Genomic DNA, 21782 nt, shown 5'->3' with positions numbered 1-21782 from the left:
ACGGTTCCACAGGGACGGTGATCGGCTGGAGATGACCGGCAGGTAGCACCTGAGGTGTCTTCCGACGCTGGCAGGGATCACAGGCAGCAACATAGCGTCGAACGGAGCGAGCGAGACCAGGCCAATAGAAGCGGCGGCGGACGCGGTCGTACGTGCGGGTTACCCCAAGATGTCCTGAAGTGGGTGCGTCATGCATCTCAAAGAGCACAGTCTGTCGTAGCTGTTTTGGCACGACAAGAAGAAGGTCAGAGCCGTCAGGGAGGAAGTTCCTTCGATACAGAATGCCACCCTGGAGGACATATCGGCGAACGGATGCGTCGGTAGGTGTAGAGCGCAGACGCTCGATAAGTGCTCGCAGCGATAGGTCTCGGTACTGCTCATCGGCGATGTTACCGAAGGCAGAGACAGAGAAAATGCCGTTGGCGCTACTACTGTCGGCGTCGTCAGGCTCGTCGACCGGGTAGCGAGACAGGCAGTCAGCGTCCTTGTGTAGTCGGCCAGATTTATAGGTGACAGTATACGAATATTCTTGGAGGCGTAAGGCCCAGCGACCAAGTCTTCCTGTAGGATCTTTCAGTGAGCATAACCAGCAAAGCGCGTGATGGTCTGTGACAACGGAAAAGGATCGGCCATATAAGTATGGGCGGAATTTCGCAACCGCCCAAACTAGGGCCAGACACTCACGCTCAGTGATGGAATAGTTGCGCTCCGCGGGTGAGAGGAGCCTGCTGGCGTAAGCGATAACACGGTCGTGGCCACGCTGGCGTTGTGCCAGTACTGCTCCAATTCCGTGACCGCTGGCATCAGTACGGACTTCGGTAGGCGCAGAAGGATCGAAATGGGCCAAAACGGGAGGCGTTGTGAGAATGTCGATTAGATGAGAGAATGCAGAGGCCTCGTTATCGCCCCACTGGAAAGGAGCGTCTTTTTTCAAAAGGTCGGTTAGTGGTCGTGCTATGGCGGCGAAATTTCTCACGAAACGGCGGAAGTACGAACAAAGGCCGATGAAGCTGCGCACATCCTTGACACACTTCGGAACAGGGAAGTGCGTAACAGCATGGATCTTGCCTGGGTCCGGTTGCACTCCGTTCGCGTCAACGAGATGTCCAAGGACGGTAATCTGGCGACGGCCGAATTGGCACTTCGATGCGTTGAGTTGCAGACCGGCTCGCCGAAAAACGTCCAGGACTGCTGAGAGGCGCTCGAGGTGCGTAGCGAACGTTGGGGAGAATACGATAACGTCGTCCAAGTAGCACAGGCACGTGGACCATTTGAAACCGTGAAGAAGGGAGTCCATCATGCGTTCAAAAGTGGCAGGGGCGTTACATAGACCGAACGGCATCACTTTGAATTGATAAAGACCGTCGGGTGTGACAAAAGCAGTCTTCTCGCGGTCGAGATCGTCCACGGCAATCTGCCAGTAGCCGGAGCGAAGGTCAATAGAAGAGAAATAGCGAGCACCGTGGAGGCAGTCAAGGGCGTCATCAATCCGAGGTAGGGGATACACGTCCTTTTTGGTAACCCTGTTAAGGTGCCGATAATCCACGCAAAAGCGCCATGAGCCATCCTTCTTTTTGACCAGTACTACAGGTGACGCCCATGGACTATATGATGGTTCAATAATGTTCTTGGCAAGCATTTTGCGAACTTCTGCGTGAATAACTTGACGCTCAGCTGGTGACACTCGATACGGGCGGCGATGAATAGGAGGGGCATCGCCGGTATTAATGCGATGTTTGACAGCTGTAGTTTGGGCTAAAGGACGATCGTTAAAGTCAAAAATATCGTGGTAGGAAAACAGAACGCGGTAGAGTTCACGAGCGTGCTCGGAGGGCAAGTCGGGGGCAATCATTTTCCGTAAGTCAGCGATGGTACAATTTGCCGACTGCGATGGTAGAGGAGTATCGGATGAAGTGTCGTCTACTGCAATGGATGCTACTGAGTGATCCTCGAATGAACAAAGCTGGGCCAAAGACATCCCACGTGGCAGCACTTGTGTCGTCAAGCCAAAGTTGACGACTGGCAGGCAGACGCAATTCGCCGTAATAGATAAAACTGTATGGGGTACTGTGATCCCATGTGTAAGGAGGACGTCTTGCATAGGAGCCGCGATGTAGTGACCGTCGGGGACTGGTGGGGATGACACTAGGTCAACGTAGGTCAGTGCCGAAGGTGGCAAGCGAACGAAGTCGGCGGAACTGAGGCGACTGGGGTGTGGTTCAGCAGGATCCAGAACAGGCAGGTCAAGGCGGAGAGTACTGGCGGAACAATCGATGAGAGCAGAATGTGCGGAAAGGAAGTCTAAGCCGAGGATGATGTCGTGGGGACAGTGGGCGATGACTGTGAATAGCACGATTGTTGAGCGATCGGCGAAGGAGACGCGGGCGGTACACATACCAATTACGGGGGCTGTTCCGCCATCGGCGACACGGACAACAGGCGTCGTGGCGGGCGTGATAATTTTCTTGAGCCGGTTACGAAGGTCAGCGCTCATTACGGACAAATGCGCCCCAGTGTCTATGAGAGCAGACACAGAAACACCGTCGACTTGCACGTCAAGAAGGTTCAGATGAGTGGGCAAAGTCAGTAGAGGATTTGGCGGCGTAGGGAGCAATGCAGCGTCACCTCGAGGCGCTGCATCGTCTAGTTTTCCGGCTGGGAGCGGCGTCCGAAGGGAGTCGGCGAATAGGAGCGACGGGGCTGGGGAGAGCGAGATTGTCGTCGTTGGGGCGAAGGCGAACGAGAATAGGGGCGGTTCGTTGCAGGAGAATCAGTGGCGGCATTATCGGAGCGTGCGGCATAGGGACGAGAAGGGCCACCTGAGGGGCGAGAGTAGGCAGTATAAGTAGGCCGGCTCGGGGAACTCCAGCGACTACGACAGTGCCGAGAAATGTGCCCGATTCGATGGCAGTGGAAACAAATAGGCTTGTCGTCAGCAGTGCGCCATTCAGATGGGTTGCGGAAACGTGGTGGGTAAGAAGATGCGGGACGGGGCGAAATCGAAGAAGCCGGGCGGGTATTAGGGCGATGGGCCGAGCAGATGGTGTGAAGACCCATGTTTTCAAACTCCTGGCGGACAACTGCCTGGATCAGTGAGACCGTGACTGCAGATGTGTTGGTGGGACTGGAGTCGAAGGCAGCCGGACAGGCGGCCTCGATCTCACGCCGGACGATCCTGGTAACATCGGCAGTGTTGTTGGGACGAGGAGCGTCGGCACAGGAAGATGTCGCTGGGGTGTTGGGCAGACGGGCAAACTGCTGGTCAATACGTCGGCTTTTGGCGAGTTCCAGGCGGCGGCACTCTCTTATAACAGCATCCACCGTCGCTACGTTGTTGCAAACGAGCAAGTTGAAGGCGTCATCGGCAATGCCTTTGAGGATGTGGGAAACCTTGTCTGACTCAGTCATGTGGGTGTCAACTTTGCGGCACAGAGCCAAGACGTCCTGAATGTACGTGACATAGGGCTCTGTTGACGTCTGCACACGGCCGGAAAGCGCCTTCTGCGCGGCAAGTTGTTGACCGTAGGGGTTGCCGAACAAGTCTCGAAGCTGTGTCTTAAGTGAATCCCAACTGGTGAGCTCATCTTCGTGCGTGCGATACCAAACTCGAGGTGTGCCACCGAGGTAAAAGACTACGTTGGCGAGCATAATAGTAGGGTCCCACCGGTTATTGCGGCTGACGTGTTCATACAGGCTGATCCAGTCATCGACGTCTTCCCCATCTTGGCCCGAGAATACGCCAGGATCACGGGGAGCGGGGAGAGTGATGTAGGTCGTCGATGTGGCAGCAGGTGTCGGAGCCGGCGGAGTCGGGTTGTCGTCGCCGGGAGCCATGAAGGAAGGCTCGACGTACCGTCCACTGCGAAGCTCCGTGACGAGGTACAGGGAACGTCCACCTCCACCAGATATGTTACGTAGGAAGACGCAGACGAAAAGCTATGTACAAATATATTTACAAGGAAAATACGCTGCGCTTGGCCAAGAGGCAACAGCCCGCGCTAGCTTCTAATCGTCGTCGTCGTCTTCACACTGCTGGCCTTTCGTGATCGCGCATATTGTGCCGTAGCAATATGAACGTATTATTTTGCGTAATAGTTTAGCATAACAACCATATGAAGATGTTTTTGTGAACTACAACGTGCTTATGCTGACGCATAAGCACGTTGAAAGAAAGGTCCTCTTATGCAGCGAGGAGGAGACTTGGTAACACGCAAAGCAGAAAGACGGGCGGCGACGCCACCTTGAAGTTTCCGCACCAGTTCCCCGTGACGTCACGGGTTTTGACCACGTCTGCTCATGCTTAGCTAGTTATTGTTAAAAGATGGAATACGTTGCATTTCATAATAGCCAAAGACTGAACTCCGCAAGTTTTAAGAGCGTTTACTGAGACACAGCGGCTCAAATAGCGGGGGAAACAAATATGTTGAAATCTGTGACGTCACACTGACGTACCGGCGCTGAGATTCTGGCGGGATTTTTTTTTTTTTTAATGTACCTTTGACTTTCACTTTTCTTTTTTTTAATATACTCAACCAGAATTCGTGACATTGATGAAAATATAGTTTTGAGCAAATACTTTATCTGTTTAAACTGATTTAGTGTCCACTTGCCAGAAGAAGATGAGCGATGCAAACTTCGCACGGAGCAAAGGCTCGCTAACAGTCTCGCGTAGGCGAGAAGCGCGCATTTCTACGCGTTAAAACGAGTTCGAGTGCGTGCTAAAAATTGCCAACAAAGAGCAAGGCGAGGGGGGGATGAAGAAACACGGCACGGCATGGCTTATCGGCCCCTCGCGTGCGAGCCGCCCAGCATACACGATGTCGCGCCCCTGTGACGGGAAACACGAAACCTCGCGATCAGCCCCGTGCAAGTTTGCTCTCGCTACGAGCGCGTAGGCTGAGCAGGAAAGCAAACATCGCAGGCATCGCAGCGAAGCAATCGGTGCGACCATGTGCGCGGCTTTAAAATGACACACGCGCCCTAAACACCCTTTTCCGCTCGTGCTTATTAGTTCGCTTCTTTTTTGTTCGGTAAGCATTTCGGGTGGCCGTAAACGGCCTCGCATCTCAATTACACAATTAAAAGAAAAACGACACTCTGTTTGCTCTCTCTTTTCCTTACTTCCTTTCGTCTTCCGTTTCATTCCGTAGGCCTGTCTTTTCTGGGGTGCCATGCGTGTGTGTGTGTGTGAATTGGGGAAGGGAAGGAAGGCTGCGATCTCGGGACTACATTGCTTTTTTTTTTTTTTTTAAGATACCGTATGCCATATCTCTCGTTGCACGCTTATATGTGTGTACAATCCTGTCACCACAAATAAAAAGAAATGCACCAAAGAAACTTGCACCAGTTCGTTATTGAACCCATTGGGTTTCAATTTGATCCACTGCCCGTAAATTTATGCGCAACACTTCAAGCACAACTTCGCACACTTAACAGGTTTATGTGTGGCCTTTACATCGTCCCCCTTTCGAATTTGACCCCGTGCACGCAGGACCGTCGTATTTTTATGGGCCGCGCGTTAATTAGAAGCTAGACTCCAATGGCCGACACTCAAACCAACACGCCCGCGTATTCAGAGTTCGGCCTGGACCGGCCCAAGGGCCCGCGGGAAATTGCGAAATCTAAAAAAGAAGAAAAAAAAGGAAATAGGGACAGTGGACGGCGAGCTTTTAAATATGCAGGAGTCACTCTTCGTGACCGCAGCGTGCGATGTACCACGCAGCAAGTTTTACCGCGGGAGAGTTAGTCCACTGAGTTTATACCGCTACGACCTCGATAGCACCGGCTTAAATATACAGAATAACGCGCAGAGTAACGAGCGCATACGTTTACGCGCACATCTGCGCGCGAAAGTAGTGTTTAGATCGTTACCTTTGTCTCCAGTTTTAATTTATCTGTAATTGTTACAACTTTCCTCGCGTTAACGTTTATGACCTTGTTAGTTATCCTTCCAGCAAATAATAATAATAATAATAATAATAATAATCACAAACTCAGCTTAAAAGAGAGGGCCAGAAAGAAAGGTAGAAGCCCCTATTCTCACAAGCATGTGTATGTTGATTTAAGAAGCATACAAGCGAACAAACAGCCTCATTAAAACCAAACCACCTATGTGCAATTTTTATTTGCTAAAACACCAGAACAGTCCTTTCTTTCACGTGTAGATCCGCGCTTCTGTTTGACTTTTTTTTTTTTTTCCCTAGAGTCACGGTGCAGGCAGAGGTCCCGACGTAGTAGAACGCCTTCTCCAGTTCAGAAGTTCGTGGCAAGAGAAACACTGGCAGTCAAAACAAACGCGTTCCGCGGTTATCTGGGCACCTCCCACAAGCCACGGACGTTTCCCATGACGCAATCTGTACGGCTCAGAAGCGTTATCGCGAAGAAAAAAATGAAAGAAAAAGAAAAGAAAACAGTTATTACAGCAGCGCCTACAGCCAAGCAAAGTCCGCACTGCGTGTCGTTCTAAGCTGTCAATTCTGCTCATGGAGCGCTACGCGGAACCCAAATCGAAAGAGTGAAACTGACTCACCAACGTCCATCCGGGCACAACACTCCGCAATAGATCAAGGAAGGGTCGTTAATGGGGCTCCGAAGGGGTCACAACACCGAGGTCATGGGCCGCCGCTCGGCGCTTTACGCTGGCATTTTCGGCGACCCACCATACTCAACGAAAACATCCCGCACAACTGCAAAAACTCCGCGCGGAGCGCCGCATAATGGTTGCTTGCGGTATTTCTCGAAAGAGGACGCCAGCGTCGCTGCTAGCGATCGTTGCAGTTACGGGCAAAAGAGGCCACTGCCAGCGACTGCAGCATCAGAGACCTCACTGCAGCATGCTTTCAGTTATCAGCAGTAGATCGCGCCACCAGCGCGCGCCGCGTCATGCATGCTGCAGTCTCTGGGGCCACAAGACAGCCAGCGCAGTGCAGGTTTTCGGCACAAGAGTGCGCTAAAAGCTATGCCCATTCAGGAATAAATTGTTTACCTCTGGCAAGAGCAGTCTACTATCGTAAGTATTGTATTTAATCTGTCCACTAGTGCACCCACAGTCAAGCCTCCTCCTCCGCTGCGAAACACGCGTGTAGCAGTAAAAATGATGGGCCCTGGTCAAGTCCCGATCCTCGTTCTGAGTAAGGAAACGACATCTTTTCCATTTTTAGAATACTCTCAGCTCAAATGCTTGATTTTCACTGCGTATGTCTGCTTCCTTTCTAGGCCAGAACACCAAACGTGAGTCTGGCAGGAAAGTTCAGATCGAGAATGTACGAGCTGCAAAGGTGAGTGAATGACTGCGGCGTGACAGTCGAAATTCGTGCGTAGTTTGAATTAAAATGCACTCTGATACCGTGTTATTCCACGTTCTACGATGAGTTTCTGCGCTTGGCTTCACATTTTCTGGCTAACCGGGCCTCGATGTGGAGTATGTGTGAGCCTTTCTGCCGCGGCCGCACTCGTGTGTCGGCGTCGCTAGGCTTACTCAATGGGCGACTCCTCCACAAAGAAAGTGCCTAACGCATGAGGTGAGCGAAAGGCTAACATCCTCTGATCACTGTTGTGAAAAAAGTAGTTGTAGTCTAGCGTCGCTGGAGTCACGGTAAAGTCTAAAGTAATCACTCAACACCAACAACCTCGTTACCGCCGCGCGTGGGACCGCTGAACACCATAAAAGGAGATATTTCAGCAAGTTGGGAGGGAGGCGGAGAAGGCGGCTGATTTGAATCTGGTGTTCTGAGCAAGGACTTAATTCACCAGTTCAACCGCGGGGGTCCCCCTGTCCCCCACCCCACGCGCCTTCATTAGGCATAGCGGTCACTGCTTTCGTGGAGAATAAGTGTGTAGACGATTGAAAAAAAAAAAAAAAAAAAAAATTAAAGAAGTGCAACCAAGGACACCGAAGCCAGAAATACTCGTGAACTGCGGTACTTTTTAGGGAGAGGCATCACTACATATTTTGTTGCGTTAGCTGCCAATCTGTCGGTGGCCGAGTGCGCAAAGGCTCCATTCTGGCAAGTGGCAGGTTGCCGGTTCGAATCCCGCCGTGGTATAAAATCTTGTGACGTCTTCTTCTGAGCTGTTAGCGGTGTCCAGTGGTAATGGTGATGAAATCTCACTTGAAACATTCGCGGTTTCCAACCAGAGGGTCGCGTGCAAACGACCCAGTGACGGCCTGAGGTGTCTGAATTACCACTGTGCAAAAAGCCATAGTTTTTTTGTTCAAGGACTGGTGACTGTTTGTAGTAATAAGACAGTAGTTATTGAACTTGTTAACTGCAAGTAAATAGCATGTTTCTTTATCTCCTCTCTCATTTTCAGGCTGTTGCTGATGTTGTACGCACTTGCTTGGGACCCCGGGCAATGCTTAAGGTATGACCTTTATTTCTTTCCCGCAAGTATTTGATTTTTCCTTACACAACACATTGGCCATTCCTTCAGTATACACTTCTTTGGATTTATGTCAGCGTTTGGTAGGTCATGAAAAGGTATTGCAGTGCATAGTGCATTCATTAACTCGGAGCTGCCGAGTGTGCATTTTTTTTTTTTTTCCCTAACAGTTGATGTTCCTTACAAGCAACACATCTTCAAAGATCATGGCAACAACTGTTGTGGCCATTGGCTTATATAATTTGTTAAAGCGAAAGAGCAGTAACAGAATTTTTCATTAAGTGAGTTCAAACACATCATACTTGTACAAGCTTTTGTAACCTGTGCAATTGTCTTGCAGACATTTCTCACTGTTATAATGGTTTTATGATTTCTTTTTTTTTTTTTTATATACATATACATATGCAAGAAGACATGCCATGGAAAGATATTTTTTTGTGTTACCTACTAGCCAAACAAGGCTACTATTGAGATAAAAATTAAGGCAGAAGTCTATACTGTTCAGTATTTGTTGTGAGACCAGCTGTAAATTAGGGGTGGGCCTGTATTCGAAACTTCCAAATAACGTAGCAAATTTTGTAGAACTATTCATAAATCAAATATTTTTCTAATATAATAAATCCTCTAGTGTGCATAATCAAACATAAAATTGGAGCAAAAGTGTGATAAATTCCATCCCAATGGCTTAAGTAGACATAAAATATGTGGAGTTATGTAGTCATTGGAGAGCCAGATATCTTTGTCTAAACCACTATCATTTGCACTCATTGAAGAGTCCTGATCATGCGAACAAGCTGCTTATTTGTTTCTAATGCTCTGTTAAAGCTTTTAATAAACAGCACTTGAAGATGTGCAATGTAGTAATGACGGAAGCTTGCTAACGTGAATATACTAGTATGGGAACATCGTTTTTATTAATGGTGACAATGGCTGTTCGTTACTCGAATCGTATTCAGTTAAGTCTCGGAACTTATTATTTGCACACTCTTGCTGTAAACATAACTTGGGACTTTCTATGGCTATGTGTGAGTTGTGTGTGAGTGTGAGGCTATGTGTGAGCTGTGTGAGTTACTGGATTACCAGGGCAAGGATAATTGCAAAACTTGTTATTTGTCATTATTTGTCAAAAAACGCATCAATAAAACAGAGCATGCTGAGTGTTGCAAGCAAACACTTTCTGGAGTGTTGACCTTAACCCTTTCAGGGTAAATGACGTAAATATATGGCGCCGCGAACAAGTCCAAAATGGTCGATGCCATATATTTACGGCACCGTCTGTATGTTTAAAAAGCGCGTCAATTTCCTCATTTTTTCTTTCCTGGCATGTGCTGCCACTACGTGGGAATACAGGGAATTTTTTTCTCACGCCTCCATCTCTCGGTTTTCATTGCATGGTTTGTTGTAGAGCTAGTTTGCTTCGGTCTGTGTACTACCGCTAGTCTGTGTACTACCGCGCGCGGGTGGGCGGCAGTTTGGACTTTGTTCTGCGGGTAATTTCGGCTTCTTGCGCTCGCAAAACTCGTGGCTATCTCATTACTAATCGCTCAAAGGGCGGTCGCCTGCTTGTCGCTTGTTTAGTGTTCACAGGGGTGAGCATAGGAAGGATGCCGCCCGTGCATATGTTTCCTTTTCTTTATTGGGGAGCCTCGCGATATCTAATTGCCTCTGGTTGGCGATAAGATGAAGATTAGCAGAAGTTGGTCACAAGTTTTACTTTTTTGACGGCCGCACATCCACACAGTTTTCTCGAGTGCACTCACCTATGCAGTTCGATTAGGCTATAGACGAAAATATTAGTGTAAGAGCAGGAACATTTGAGACTTGCGAAATATTCTCGTGTGCACATATTATAAGTCTTGAACTATAACAATGCATCAAATTTTTTATTATGTTTTATTTCCTTTGTTTAATGTTGTTATTCATGCATAAAGAGTGCATATATACCAATGGGAAATATTTTTTCTCACTTTACGGTCACCCTAAAAATATTACGCCAGGCGTTTTTTGGATTAGGTCCTCAGAATAATTGAAATCTGCAATAAAATAAATCGGCCCTGGGCGGTCGCATATGGCGAAAAAAATCGGCCCTAAATGGGTTAAGATGCACTGCAATGTTTTTTGAACACAGCAAGAAAACATTTGTGGTCTGTAAACAGTATTGCCACGAACTCTCACTGCATGTTGCAGGAAGCCCACCATCTTGCATAAAGGATTGCTCACTCTCCTGCAGATTTTGAAGCCTCCTCTGTTACACCCCCCCTCCGCCCCAACCCTTTTATCTGTGGTGTCGCAGGCCTTAGCAACAGCCCACAGGTGCCAGCCATTGGGTGAATGATTGCGAGTTGAGTTACTTCCGAGACACTTCTCCACTTTTCTAGCCAACAAGGAAGCTTGTTTGTTAACGGAAGTGATTGTTAATGCATGCTGCCCATCCTGTCACTCCTCCTTTGTTGCATATCAGTAACTTGTTCAGGTGCCAACCTTGAAAGGTTACCAGAAGTGCACTGCAGAAAGGAGAAAAAGTATGAAAGGAGCTGCACTTCCCCAACTGTGGGAGAATGTGGTGAGGGAGAACTAAACCTTGCACTCTTTTTGTCTCCATTATTATTAGGTCCTCTTCAAAATTTTCTGCGAGAATATATTCCTGGAGTCAGTGTGATGTGGGGCACTGTGCTCTTTCCAGTATGTTCTCAATTTTGAAGAGGTGTTTCACGGCCCCTCTTAAATGGACACCAAAGGCAAATATTAGGTCAAGCTAAAGTGATAGATTAGTTCTCGAGAAAGTCCAAGACACCAATATTATTGCAAACAGAGCTTTAGTAATTGACACGATTAGAGACTTCCTTGGGACATTCAAGTACTCGCCCGATGACAAAGGCACTCCTCATTATAATTCTGTGACTAGTACTAAACCACTCATAATAAAAGGATTATTGTGTTGCATTAAAAGACGAAAAAAAATGCTACTTGTCAAATTCTATTCGATTTTGAGAAAACAGAACTTATTGACGTTACCCTTGATGACGACACGGGCGGTCGTAAGGTTTCGGTTTCTCCACTCTGCACCTCACGCGCTTTGGCATTTCGGTAGTTTCATTATCGCATAGTGCTACACTATTTTTGCTGGCTCGAAAAACTCGCACGAGCTGCAAGTAGCAGAGAATGCCATATCCATGTGATGTCACAGGATTCTCGAACGGTCCACGCCACTTGACTAAGAGCAGCTGCAGCTGCGAATCCAATGCTCTGTCTTGGCTCTGTTTCCCAATGGCTATGTGTTTACGTTTTACGTAAAAAGCCATTGCACTGTCTGTCGGCCACCATTTTATTCAACGACGGCAGTAAAGGGCGGTGATGGTGTATGCAACGTCACCACTCCCCGCTCAGGGGCAGGCGATTTGAATTGCGCTAAAAATATGCAGATCCTTCAGATGCAATTCTCTCGTAAATTAAGTCTTTTCTTGGCATGAAACAAGTGCTGTGAGGTTCTGGGATGGTACTTTAACAGTCCTCGTCAACTTCATATTTACTTCTCATGTCCTTTTCATGTCTGTATTTTAGGAACGAAAAGGAGAGGTGCATCACAACTTCCTTTCTTTCATTTAGTTTTATTCGAAAGGGAATTCGTTTGGATTGTCAATCCTGCTCAGATTTGAACTTTCTTTTATTTGGATCCTCCTCCTCTTTTATGTAAAATGTAATGTGCATTATGTGAAAGGGCTATACGGAGCAGTCAGGTACACAAGTAAATTGGGCTAACGTCCACAAGGCAGAGGCTTAGTTATGAAATGAAAAGTTGACCTCTACCTCAAAATAACACGAAGCTATAGACCGTTTTTTCGTAGGCGCCGCCATATTGTGAACGCAGTGGCGCCGCCTATGAGCAGCGCCATACTGGCTTGGGTGAAAGCGGTCTTTTGCATGGCAGGTATACGCTCGGCGGTAGGTTCTGGCATTTGTCTTCGCGGTCGTGCGGTCTGTTTAGTATGACTTGCACCTTCACGTGGTAAATGGTTCTGCGAGACGTGCTGAAGTGGTTTAAGGAATTCTGCTGGCGTTGAGGTGGACGGAATACGCAGCGCGATGGTGTGCGCATATTTGAGCATACGATCAGCCTCGAAGATCAATTGTGTATTTCTGAATGTTCCAATCACTAATGTGACCTTATTGCAGTATTATCCTCTTATTTCTAAGCTGCGGTTTAGGAGCCATGAAACATAATCGACGATCGTAACACCGTGGGTACCGTTCTGCTACGATAGGAGCTGTGATGTTATACTTCGACAAGCATTCAAACTGTTCGCTGCAGATTGCATTGCGTGACTACTTGGTTCTGTGTGTGGGGTTTCCAACCACGAATAAAATAGTTTTGGTTAGTAATAACAGCACACCTTACAGTGTGAACTATACTTGTCCAGTAAAGCAACCGTTTACGAACTGTGCGAGCATCCTAAGCAGTGGTAGGTGCTGGATTACAGATATCTTCGTTCTATATACGGCATGGTCCAAGCATACGGCATCAGCGGTTATATATTCATAAACGTTGTGCGGCATGACTATGTGAGGTCGTATTACGGCGTTAGCCCGTTTTCTCTTGCTTTTTCGAGAAAAAGGATGATAACCGAATGTTTTTTTTTTTTTTGCGGTTGTGTTCGTTCCGTTCTCTACGACGCACTCACACGTATTACGGAAATTTTGTCCTCAAAAATAGGAATCGCATTCTTTTTATGCGATCCCTCTCATATATCATGGCAGTATACAGGCCAAAAAGGCAATGCCGAAGCGCACAGCTTACATATGTATCGTGCATGCTGGTTCACCAACCGCAGTGACCGCTGTGTTGAGCAGCGCCATCGGCGTCATGCAGGAAGGCTAGCGTAGGCATATGGTAAGCTGAAGCCTACTAGACTTAAAATGCGCGAGAACAATGCCGGTGCATCACAAATATTTGATAGCGCCTGCCGCTTAGATGTTTCGTGGTTGCCTTAGGTTGGCCGTGCACGAGCATGCGCTCTTATACTTTGTTTTACTCCCTACGCCAAGCGGTCAGATAGTGAGCAGATTTACCATTTCATGCTGCTAATACAGACACCGGTTTTCTTTGTTAAATTAAAACCAATATAAGCAAAATAGTTCACAAGACATACACACACCGCGACTGATAATGTGCATACACCGCGGCTGATAAAGCGCGTCACATTTTTTCGCCCCCAAGAGATATTTCCACCTACTGTAGTTACCGATGCACCGAAAGGCTGCCCTGATGACCTTATATGAACGGACATGGCGTAAATTTCACAAAGTACGATCTAAAACATCTTGAAATCGTTCCGCAGCACGCGACAGCAATACTTTCAAGCAGCGCCGCGCCGGATCGCCCAAGCCAGAGAGGAGGAAAGGCCTATATAGAGTAACTGATGTATGTTATAGGTTTTTTCTTGCAGCCTCAGGCTGCTTTCAACTGGACATCGCATATTGATTTCTTGAACCTCTTCCACCTTGTGTATTTATAGCAGAATTCATTTTCTAAATTAATTTTCAGTTCTTGAAGTTCCTGATTAATTCAACTTCACCACTATGTTGCTGCCTGCCTCCTTACTAGCTCAGATGGTTGTGTTACTGCCCCACAGTGGCAATGGTACTGTGTTCAATCCTTGCAAGGCTTTCTTTCTGAAGGTTGCTTGCATATAGGCTTTATGTATAGCATCCGGCTACTTTCATCCAGGTAAATGCTAACCTCTTATCATTCTACTACACATGCCTGCATCACGTGGATGTTCCACTAGTCTCCTGTCTGATAATGTTTGAATGCTGTTGCAATTTGGCTGCTGCTACTAGGTCAGCACTTATGGTGGTTGTTGAGTACCTAAACAGTCCTTCAAGCCAACGGGGAAGTGCAGCTTTCAAGGTTTTTGAACTGGCAAGAGCATGCACTTTTTACACATATTTAGTTCATTGGAAACTAACATGCTGCAAACAAACAAAACTATAACCGTGTCCGGTTGTTTGCCTTAAAGGGAAGCTGAAACACTTTTCGAAAAAAATGAGTTCTCTGCGGCATTCTACAGTTTTGAGTCCCCTGAACACGAATATCTGGTTCAAAAAGGGCGGAAACAAACGCAAGCGGCTGTTTTTCCAAGAAAACGCGCACCAGCGCCTCAGGGCATCGCGCGAACGCCGCTGTTGCCCGTGATTGGCCGGGGCCGCTGTGACGTCGTTGGCGGTAGTCGCCGGTCGGCGCCGCCGCATGTCTCCGTTTCGAGCGTAGCACCATTCCTTTCTCTCTGGTAGCACGCGGTTCTGCTGTTCTGGCTTCATAGCTGAGTTGCAAGATGGAACGTTCTCGCTGTCTCCGATAGCTTGTATTGTCCCCGTACATGTTTGAACCCACAGCCGATACGGAAAACGATGGCGGCAACAGAGTCAACGACGATATTGAGTGTGCCAACAGCGAGAGCGATGTGTGCACCTTCTCGCGCGCTGGAAATCTTAGCTAGCACGTATGTTTTTTTTTTTTTTTCATGTAGCTGCACGTTGCAATGACGGGAGAAAAAATGCGCTAATGTGTCACTGGGAACATGCTGCTGGAAGAATGCCGAAGCACTAACTTCTCATTAGATTTACACGGGTGCAATTCCGCGATGTCAAGCACCTCGCCGCTGCTTGTCTAAAGTGCCGTGGTTTTTTCAGCTTTGATACACGATTGCGAACATAAGTGCCGCGTTTCAAAGCGCGCACATGCAGTGCTGTGAGGTACAGTCATGGAAGTTGCTTATCATACACATCCAGAGATGACCAGAGGTATTATATGTGCAATATTCATACTATGGTTCGACGACTTTGCGAGTGTGGCTCGATCAAGAATCGGTGTGCGTGCTCCATGCTAGTGCTGACATAAAGATATTAGGCAATTTTAGCACCGCCGTGTGGTAAACACGATAACTGAACCAAACGTCGAATGTCACTAGGCAAGCCTACACTCCATTTGATACCTCAGGTGCATCGCTGTGGAAGCTACGCTCGAAGTCCGGTCACCAAAATTTATTACTGCGCGCGTTTCCGTCTATGCTTCGCAGCGTGCCAGCGGCGTTTGCTCGCGCGAGCATGCACGTGAAGCTGCCGCGACGGGCTGCAATTAAAAAATACCGAAAAGAAATTTTTTTTTTTTAAAGAACGTGTTAGCAGTCGTATAAGTACACGGATGGTTTCTATGGGTAAATTCTTTTTTTTTTTCATTCCGTACTGAGCTTATATATGGAAAGCTTTCTGAAAAATCGGGTCAAGAAACACCGAACGTTTTCTAAGTGCGAACGCAGCCACTGCAAGAAGTATCTCAAGCCTCCACACCGTTGCACCTGATGTATGAAACGGAGTATAGCAACGCTAGCAACAACGCGTTTTCGCATTTGTCGTAAGGCTATCCGGCTACGCTAAAACTGTGTTACCAGACGTTAATGGCTGCAAATGTTCGTATTTCTCCAGTGCATCAATGTGGGCCTAATCACGCTTTCATTAAATTAGGTGCACCTGCATGTGCTGCGTATTGATGGAAGATGAAGAGAACTGCTTGTGCTGCCAGGAGGTGCAAGAGATTAGGAAAAAACAGAAGCGCACGCAGTGCGTAACAAGTTCAAGACAATTCAGGACTGTGTGCCTCAGCAGGGCAGTACTGGAAGTGGCACTTGCCCAGAAAGGAGTCGAACCGGCTGGACAAGGCAAGAAGTTTACACACAGGTGTGAAAATGATATGGCCAATGGAAAAAGAGTGATGCAAAAGCAATTTTTTTCCAGGCAGTTGAGGTATGCAGCATACCGCCAGTTTGTCTGGCTAGTATGGAAAAAGTTGGGAAAGAAGAACCGTTGAATTCTGCCAAGCTGTGTACTTGAAGTTGTTCGGGCTTCAGTCGCGCCGATTTAATTGGAATACCGATTGCCCGCATCGTTGTCAAGCTCCGATGATAGTCCCTGTCGCGGAAATGGTCCGAGCACAGCGCAGTTGATTTCGTCGGCACGAACTTATCTCTCCTCACCGCACGTACGCACTGCGCTGCAAGCTTCTTTTCCTTCGGGAATTTGTGAAACACCACATCGTCTCGCCCGCCTGTGTTCGCGCAGCCGAATGCTGCACAGAACGAGGGCATGTTGGGCGCCCTTGGCTGTAGGCACTCACGCAGCACAGAAGGAAAGAACAGTTTACGAAAATCGCAAAACAAACGTGAGCGGCGGCGGCGGCGGCAGATCTCTCGTAGCGTCGTTCAGTAAAGCGCAGGACGGAAAAGGCATGCCAGCACATGTCAGCACGCCGGTCCGCAGCTCGGTTGGCTCGGTCTCCGCCCATGACGTCACTCTCGCCGGTTCTCTCCTCTGCCAACGTCCTCACCCGGCGCTCCGGGAAGCGATGGGGGCGTGTCCGCGCGGGTGATTTAGAAAGCGATTTCCGCCCGTTATATTAACAAAACGAAAAAAAAAAATTCGGAACCGTAAATTATTAGGTCTGTTCTTCCCAATCCCAGCAATTCATAGAAATTGAAAACCGTTTCAGCTTCCCTTTAAAGGGACTCTAAACAGAGAAATTATTTGAGCCATATTTGTAAATTGTCCATCTGCAAAAGCCAAAAACAGTTACTCTTGCTGTAAGAAGACTGACTCTTGGTGAGCCAGAACATTCTAAAGGATTCAAAGACAGCTAGCAAGCTTCATGAACATTTACTACTGAGCCGCAACAGCTCAAATATGAAAAGATACTTTGAAATCTGCGACGTCGTGCTGAGGTACCAGTGCTGCGGTTACGGCGCAAAATGGAACTTTGACCTTCATTTTCTTATGTTATAATGGATGTGCCACATTTACTGAATTGTAACGCGAGTTTTTTTTTTTTTTTTCATGATTTTCGTTGCTTGAACTCGACTGTTGTGCGTTACATTAGAATAATGGCAAAATTAACGAGTTTAACACAAACATTCGAAATTCCACAGTTCTTAACGCTACGTTGTCAACCTGTACCTTTGTCTCTATTCAATCCATAAACAAGTCGACCGAAGTCCAAATGTCCTTTTCGTTTGAATCTACACCATTTTCGTTTTACTTGTGACTGCTGTTATTTTTACAGTGCTTCATTAGCCTGCAGCCTTTTGCGTTTCGACTACATTCACTCGCAACGTCATGGCAATCATTTGGTATGATGGCCGCTTTGAAAGATGAGTAATTTTGATGCCCGAGGAGCAGCTGGGAAACTCCGCTGCGTCTCGCCGGCTCGACGTCAATGTGTTGACGAATCGCTGATGGTGGCTCCAATGGGAAGCCTTTCTAAATGCGGGGCCAGTTGGAAGGGCCCTGTAGTAGCCTGGTACTGTCTCCGAATGGTTTTGCAGTCTTTTAAGAAGTACTTAATCTCAAATGCGCTCGACGGCACATATGACTTGATTCTCGGGCGATCACTTTCGGAAATAGTTTTGCTTTCGCAAGACGTGGCTCGTTTCGGCACTAAATCCCTTGAAGTACACTGCCAACAGCACTCTTGGCACAGATAACGAGCTTGGTGCCGAGTCACGCGAAATTTCCAAAAAGTGAAACTTTCTCCCGAAGTGATCACACGAGAATATTGCCTAAGGAAAGCTCTGTCGCCTTCTCAGACGACGATGATAAGTGAAGAGAACTCGTTTCCAAATTGATTTCTTGATAAAGGTGCTATTTGTATTTCCATTCATCTCTCGTTACATTGGCGGTTTTATTTATTTTTTATATCGTGGACCGAAAAGTCCATCCTCGCATTACGATTGTGGTGGTATTGCATTTGAGTAAATACGGTAACATACTATTGCAAAATTAACAAAAATAAAGCTTTTAAAGAATAATTTCGAAAGGATTTAGTGTTTCTCTCTAGTGCTCCTTGAAGAAATAGACTTTTCTCTTGAAGTAGCTGCTAGATGGGCATTTTCGTTTACCGCATAGTTAAGTCTATGAAGTCATTTGTGGATGACAGGATTGCTGGCCTTCAAATGGTTTGTACACAGATGTCGTGTGCACCATACTGTGACCAACATGACTTAAACAAACAAGGCAGTTGTGAAAGAAAAATTTATGTTTTGAAATGTTCACTTCAAGCTGTCGAGAGTATGCTATAAAGCTGTAAGTTGTGAAAAATTCTGGCAGCGAGATGCCTTGCTAAAATTTCAACATTCAGAAGGTAAATGTTCTGTCCCACTATATTATATGACTTTAACGTGACTCAGTATTTAAGTGGAAGGAGCTGGCTGGAATTCCTTTCACAAATTGTCATTGTGGTTTTACAGATAGGAAAGTGATTGTTAGTGTACGATAACGAACGGCCTTTCGTGACATTATAAGCAGTCTTTGCACTTGAGTGCTCACTTCATGCAGAAATGTCTGTGCATTTATCGAGACTCCCTTGAAATGAAAGCTGTCTAGTGCTCCTTGAAGAAATAGACTTTTCTCTTGAAGTAGCTGCTAGATGGGCATTTTCGTTTACCGCATAGTTAAGTCTATGAAGTCATTTGTGGATGACAGGATTGCTGGCCTTCAAATGGATCAGAAGGTATGCATGTGAATAGCAGTTACCATGGTGACATCTTATGACACTGTTTTGCCAAGCAGCACACACAATCTTCATTACAATGGCCAGCTGTACTCTGCTTGCCGGCTGGCATAAATGTAAGCAGCAACAAGCATTGCAAACATCTTTTTTCTTTTTTTTAAGCTGTGTTCTTTAGCATTGTTTAAATTACAAAGAGCGCTATGAATGACACCATAAAGGGGGGCACCATATTAAATTTTACTGCCTGAGGTTCTTTAACATGCACCCAAAGCACGGTACATCAAAATTCTTGCATTCCTCTCTCGTTGCAACGGGACTGTGACAGCCAGATATTGAACCCGCGACATTGTGCTCAGCAGTTAAGTGCCATAGCCACTGAGCCATCACAACAGGTGTCATAAGGCATAGTAATGTTCCGTATGTATTATGTATGGTTCATCGCAGTGTCATAGGGTGCAAACGCCTGTGCAGCTGAACTCGGAACGGTCCTTTCAAAATAGGCGTACAAGCTATGCTAAATCTCTCAGTTGCAAACCATTGCAAACATTCTGTAAATGCTGAGACTTATTAAAACTAGTGTCAAAGTCATGTTTTCTTTTTTTTTTTTTTTTTCTTGTGATTAAATAAAATGATGGTGATGGTGGTGCCTCAATTTCATGGCATGAAGTTAATGAACTGTCTCAATGACCACTGATGCCCTGATGTAGCGGCAATGCGATTCCTTGAGTTTGGCACAGTTTGAAAACCTCAAAGGCCACCAACTACGCAAGTGCTGTAGAAATCTGCTGGTATGTTTCCTTCTCTTGCTTCTTTCCCAGCCATTGCATTGCAGAAGCACAGATTTGTCAAAATACCTGTTTAGCTAGTAGTTTCTCCCAGTCTTATGAAGCATTCCTGTGGTCCCATGGAAGATGAATCATGGTGGTGTTCTGTCCCACTGTATTATGTGACTCTAACATGACTCAAAATTTAAATGAAAGGAGCTGGCTGGAATTCCCTTTACAAATTGTAATTGTGGGTTTATGCATAGCAAAGTGATTGATTAGTGTATGATAATGAACGGCCTTTCGTGACATTATAAGCAGTGCTTGCACTTGAGTGCTCACTGCAAACGATGCAAGAAAATGTCAGTCTCCAAGGAATTCTGTCCACTTTCCATGCACTCCATTTGAGCTTTTTCCATGTGTTAGCAGCAAAGAAAATGAGGAATTGGCTGTAAGTGCAGTTACCTGTGCCAATGTATCTGTAAATTCTGTTTGCTAGTTCCACTAGCTGCTTCAGTTTCTGCATAAAGTTGGCCTGCACTTTTTAATGTGAAAGCATTATATGTCCCATTATGCTAAAATCGGGCAGCAGTACCAAGCGATGGTACCAAAAATGGCCGACGGCACGAAGTGTAAGGACATGTCAAAATTGCTCAGATTGATGTCAAAGTTGTCGGGGAGGTGCCTGTAAACAAAGTAAATCAATGGCTTTCAAAAGAAAATTTCGTAAATTTCAGTCTGGGTGGGTATCAAATCGGGATGCGAGATGAGCACGCTTCTTCAACGCCACGGCAGCTCCAGGATTCTGGTTGACTAAAGACATGCATAGTGTGTGCATCATTAGGCACGTGACAGTGCTGCCAATAGGGAGGAGGTGGCACCATGTTATGAGTGTATAAATGAGTTTATAAAATAAAAAGTCCTAATGTCCAATTGAATGCCACTGAACAGTCCTTCGAGTTATGAAACTGCTCGCGGGCAAGCGGGTGCGTTGAGACGCTTGGGACGTTTTGATTGGGCCTTACCGAGGCACAGTTAGCATGCAGGTGAGAGCTTGCACAGACCAGAAACGTACGGCAAAAAACACATTTCACCAAAGAGACTATATTGTGTTCGCATTCCCACATGTAAGCAGTCTTAACTGTCTCTTCTGTAATTTTTTTTTTTTTTTCACTAATGTGCAATGTGGCAATCTACATAAAGGGGGCGGGGGGGGGGGGATGTTGTGTTTTTTCTAGCTGTGAAATCTTATTTCGCTTTTCCTTTTTATATATATAAAAGAAATATGTACATGTTGCCTACTCTGATTGCTTACTGGCTCCCTTATCATAGAGTGCACATGTTTTCAGTTTGACAACAGCTCGAGATTTTGCAATTATTTTTTATATCCAGAATCGGGATCGGTTTTATTATTATTATCTTTCTGTCACAGCCTCGTTAGCTGCAATTATCCTCAGGATCAACTGCTTTGCACGACAGGTGATAGAAAGTGAAATTAAAGGGAAACAATCCTCACTGAAACATGGCACCAGATGTCTGCACAAAGGATAACGACTGCAACAGATTTGGTGTGTGCAGCCTAGAATAATAGGAAACTTGCCTTTGCAAATAACCGTGCATTCACAAGTGTGCGTATGCTGCATTGGCTTGTGCCGTGCTATTTCTTGGAGATGAATGCTGGTGTTCTTTCACTGTCCACGCAACACAGTGCAGGGAAGCCCACTCCACCAGTCTCAGTGTCCCCTGCCTCAGTTGGGAGCAGTGGCTATATGTTCTGCATCACCTCTAGTCTCGGTTGCTTGCTTTCTCTTTTTAACACTCGGTCGAGTCTAGACAGCAGTTTGGAACGACCACCTAAAAATAGTGTCCACCACATTCTCCTTTACGTAAAAAAAAAAAAAATCAAGAGCTGCTGTTTCCACAGTTCTAGCTGGTGTTCATTCAGGTCATTTCGTCGTGCATGACAATTTTTGGCACATTGTGCCACAGTTACTGCCAGCTCCAGCGACCTTTATATTGTCGCCTTTCTCGCTTCGCTTTTCTTCTGTATTTCAAAATGTGGAAATTGCTCTGTGTATCAT

General features: G+C 46.5%; 2 protein-coding genes across 3 annotated transcripts in view; one reads left to right on the top strand and one right to left on the bottom strand.

Moving 5' to 3' along the window:
• Window positions 1-21782, bottom strand: part of LOC126541410 (multiple C2 and transmembrane domain-containing protein 1-like) — a 288393-nt gene that overhangs the window by 263385 nt on the left and 3226 nt on the right. Inside the window, exon 1 of one of the 2 annotated variants that reach the window (XM_072286494.1) lies at window positions 6530-6763. The exons of the other annotated variant lie outside the window; for it this stretch is intronic. Within the exon in view, the coding sequence (XP_072142595.1) occupies window positions 6530-6539 (10 nt within the window). The 5' untranslated portion in view covers window positions 6540-6763. Of the gene's footprint in view, window positions 1-6529; window positions 6764-21782 lie in introns of those variants that run through there. 2 annotated transcript variants of the gene reach the window in all.
• CCT3 (chaperonin containing TCP1 subunit 3) overlaps window positions 7025-21782 on the top strand; it is a 49600-nt gene continuing 34842 nt past the window's right edge. Inside the window, exons 1-3 of the mRNA XM_050188196.3 lie at window positions 7025-7130; window positions 7216-7277; window positions 8314-8364. Of these exons, the coding sequence (XP_050044153.1) occupies window positions 7094-7130; window positions 7216-7277; window positions 8314-8364 (150 nt within the window). The 5' untranslated portion in view covers window positions 7025-7093. The remainder of the gene's footprint in view (window positions 7131-7215; window positions 7278-8313; window positions 8365-21782) is intronic.

Source organism: Dermacentor andersoni, chromosome 2 (genome assembly GCF_023375885.2).
Source record: "Dermacentor andersoni chromosome 2, qqDerAnde1_hic_scaffold, whole genome shotgun sequence".
In the NCBI taxonomy this organism is placed as follows: Eukaryota; Metazoa; Arthropoda; class Arachnida; order Ixodida; family Ixodidae; genus Dermacentor; species Dermacentor andersoni.
Note: the sequence above shows the minus strand (reverse complement) of the source record. Positions and strands in the feature narration are given on the sequence as shown.